This window comes from Hevea brasiliensis, chromosome 13, assembly GCF_030052815.1.
Source record: "Hevea brasiliensis isolate MT/VB/25A 57/8 chromosome 13, ASM3005281v1, whole genome shotgun sequence".
Taxonomy (NCBI): Eukaryota; Viridiplantae; Streptophyta; class Magnoliopsida; order Malpighiales; family Euphorbiaceae; genus Hevea; species Hevea brasiliensis.
Window position 1 is genome coordinate 89,364,104 of NC_079505.1, and position 3,894 is coordinate 89,367,997.

Here is a 3,894-nt window from a genome sequence, read left to right on the forward strand (position 1 = left end):
AATTATACTAATTCTCTTTACAAATTAATAACCTTGCTTTATATTCACTTCTCATACATATGATATCATTTTTAATTTTTTCAAATCACATTAGTTATACTTGTGTTTTCATTGCTTGACTTTAAATGATAGCCATACATTACTATTTAGGCATGCAGTAATGAAAGGTAGAGTTATAATTACATCAAGAACTAAACCATTTAATTAGGCTAACTAATTAAAGTATAAAATATATATACTTATGAGAGAACCAAATTTATGTCATGTGTATAATGAAAGCAAGCTGACTAAATATAAGATATGGTACTACCTAGCTAGTTATGTAAACAATAATTGCTGATCCAAGTGGACATCTCAGCTAAACAATTGAACCTCTTTACAAGTAACAATAATGATTTATTCCCAAAAACAAAAAAATTTTCCTTTTGGAGAAGGTTGAGATCATAGAGACACAGAATTTCAATACGTTGTCAATGTTTAGTACAAGATCTTCTTATCTTATCTCCCCACTAACAACAACTTTTCCACCCATTTGTGTTTTGTACATCTAATGCTAACTAAAGCTAAACATGCACCAACTAATTAATCAATCTCTTGAGGCCAGTCCCTTTCCATCTACTTAATTTTTGAATGCATATATCAATTCATACATATAGATATTCCACCATATTGGGCTATTTGAATGCTTGAAAATTGACATATAGCAAGGACAAGTTACATTCATACAATAGTTTCTTAGGCCATCAATATAGTGACCTTTTATTCTTTGAACATTCCAGGGCTAGCTTCTTCCTCTATATGTATATACCGCACCTAAGCTATACACAGAACATGATTTCTCGGCAAAGATAGATATTTAAGGCTTTGAGGGACCAACTAGAATTTTTTTTTTTTTTAAGTGGAGGTTTCTACAAAAAGGGAAAAGGGTATCAATTCGAAAATTGAAGAAATTTTTTGAGGAAAACCATTTACTCAGCTTGAAAAATATCAAGAAAAGGAAAGGAGGACACATCTTTCATCAACTCTTCCAAGTCCCAATCCCCCACTTTTAGCTCTTCTCCTTGCCATAAGTTCCCAACCCCAGTAGTCATATTCTCAGCCTTAGTATTGTTATTGCAGTTGCTGTTAATTCTATTCACATTGCTATATGGGTACTTATTGTTGTTGCTACCATACATATCTTCAGTTTTAGCGTTTTCCTCTATGCTTATACTCTCTAGAGGAGGAATATGAAGCTCTCCTTCAATTCCAATGTTAACACCTCCAAGGATCCCTTGATTTCCATATATATCATCACCGCTAACTCCTATATGAGTCATGCATGGGGGTGCATCATTATTGAAGTATACACTTGCACCGCACGTGCTTAGGCCATGATCGAAGGTAGGCAATGGGTCCATTATTTGATTCAGAAACATAGCTTGCATGGACGTGTTTGATGAAGATGAAGATGATAATGATGGGTATATGTACATGGGACTCATGCTTTGTTCCTGCATGGAGATGAACCCTCCTCCTATGGCTGCTGCTACTTCTTTGCTTGGCTCTGAGGAAGAATTACTCGTGTTTGGTGAGGCTGAAGACGACAGATTCTTTAGTCTTTTCTTTATTGTTGAATTCCAAAAATTCTTTATCTCATTGTCTGTACGTCCAGGCAAGCGAGCCGCAATCTGAGACCACCTTTGAAACACAAGCACAAATAATTAAGTTTCAGTTACTGCATGATTTGCATGGAAGATATTAATTAACATGCCAAGATTAATGTATTATTTTTTCCAAGGGAGACTCGGAACAATTGGGTCTTTACCACAAGGTTAAGCCAGTGCAGAGAATCCAATACTTTTAGTAATTAACACTTGTTTTTATGCTATTAAAAATTCATGGATGCTTTGAATCCTAAACAAAAACATGGGATCCGCCATCAGGTATCTATGGATTGTCTTCAAATGACTGATACAGACAGCAACAAATTAATTAATGTCGCTGTCACCTTGAGTCGTTCAAGTGAAGTATATTCAAGAATACAGCGTCAGCAGACCTGACTAAATCTGTATTTATCGACATTCTTCCAAATATGACAGCTAAGTTATTATAAAAGTATTTTTCTAATGACAGTTTATGCATAGATAATTGCGTATGAAAGCGAAAAGATACCTCAATTATTCTAAACTAATGTTTCGACTCATGGATTATTATATATAAATTATTTTTGTTTTGGTCTTTGAAAATAGATGCACGTGTTGTATTGAGCGAGTGAATGAGTGAAAAAGAGATCATAATAAAAAAGAGATCATAATAACTTTTCTTTTTATTATTATTATTATTATTATTATTATTATTATTATTATTATTATTGTTGTTGTTTTTTATTTTTCAAATAAAGGGTGATATAAATGGTTTGAATCTATCACCTTCTACTGAGAATTATTTGAACTAGACTCAGATGTCAATGTTCTACCTTTTCTTTTTAATTAATTTTAAATAAGAATCATTCATTCTTGCCATCAATTTACGTTATGTGCTCTTTTTCTGTAGGTGGAATTTGTTGCATTAATTAGTAAGCTTACGTCTGGAAATAATGCAATTCACACATAAGTGTTGAAAAATTTGTCTCAAGAACTCCAAGACAAAAGTAGAGTTACTTTTTTGTTTTTTTCCTGGGTCTACACAACAAGAACTAAAGTTATACTGTGAATGGAGAAAGTCTACAGGCAAACAGTAGTTAATGCTCAGAAATTTACTGAAACAAGAGACAAATGAATTAAACAGGGCATGGTAGTACCTGTTGCCAAGAAGAGAATGCAAATGGATGATCAGTTCTTCTTCCTGGGGTGAAAATGCGCCTCTCTTAAGGTCAGGCCTCAAATAATTGATCCAGCGAAGACGGCAACTCTTGCCACACCTCTGCAACCCAGCATTTCTTGCCACATCACTCCAACAACCTTGCCCATTATTTAGCATGTAATTCATGAGCTTGTCATCTTCCTCTGGTGACCACAAGCCCTTTCTAAGCTTGTTATTATTGTTGTTGTTCTTCCCAGAGGCCTCTGGTTTCCTCATTTTGGGAGCCTTTGGATCCTATCCTCTGAAAGGTATCTATATCTCTCCCCAACTGGTTTGATGTAGATTAGTTAAGACTTTATAGAATGGTAGAATATGAGAGATAGAGAGAGAAAAGGGGAGGCTTCACAGAGTGGGAATGATGATCATGATAGCCGTGGGGTTTGCTTAGAATATAGGGAAGAGAGAGAGAGAGAGAGAGAGAGAGGTTGGTTGATGGGTCTGAGTAGAAAACGGTTTGGAGAAGGACCTGTCCTGAAGAAAATGAAAGAGAGAGAGAGAGAGAGAGAGAGAGAGAGAGAGAGAGAGGAGGGGGTGTGGTCGTCTTGTCTTTGACTCTATGATCTTGTCTTTTTCTATTATATATTTCTTCATTCACAAGGTAATCATCATACATATATTTTCTGTATCGAGCATACATAGAGAGACTGAACACACAAATTAAACACGCTAAAGGAAAATAAAATTGAAAAATGAAAAATGAAAAGGGTTTGTTTCATAACCAAGCCAAGATATTTGCTTCTACTTCACATAATCTCACACGTGTATTTGAAGATAGTGATAAATAAGATAATAAATAATAATATTTGTAAAAAAAACGCATGGAAAATGCTTACTGGTCCACTTTACCAAGTATCTTCATTGGTGATTTGGCTTTAGATGCAGAGAGAGCACAGAAGCGTAGAAATGACTCCACCATGTGGAAAATATATATAAACCTTAATTAATTTAATTATTTCTATATATAAGAAAGGTGAGAAAAAAAAAGATCTCATCGATCACCATCTTATAAAGTGATAAAACTGTTTTCAAATGAAAGTTACATGCCATAAA

At 34.4% G+C, this 3,894-nt stretch overlaps 1 protein-coding gene across 1 annotated transcript; it reads right to left on the minus strand.

Moving 5' to 3' along the window:
• Positions 1 to 675: 675 nt before the first annotated feature.
• On the minus strand, positions 676 to 3,337 carry LOC110633800 (transcription factor MYB46). Its single transcript, XM_021782569.2, has 2 exons — positions 2,783 to 3,337; positions 676 to 1,680 (listed from the first exon to the last, which is right to left on the minus strand). Exons 1-2 carry the CDS (start codon positions 3,058 to 3,060, stop codon positions 969 to 971), a joined length of 990 nt encoding a protein of 329 aa, XP_021638261.2. The 5' UTR covers positions 3,061 to 3,337; the 3' UTR covers positions 676 to 968.
• Positions 3,338 to 3,894: the final 557 nt, after the last annotated feature.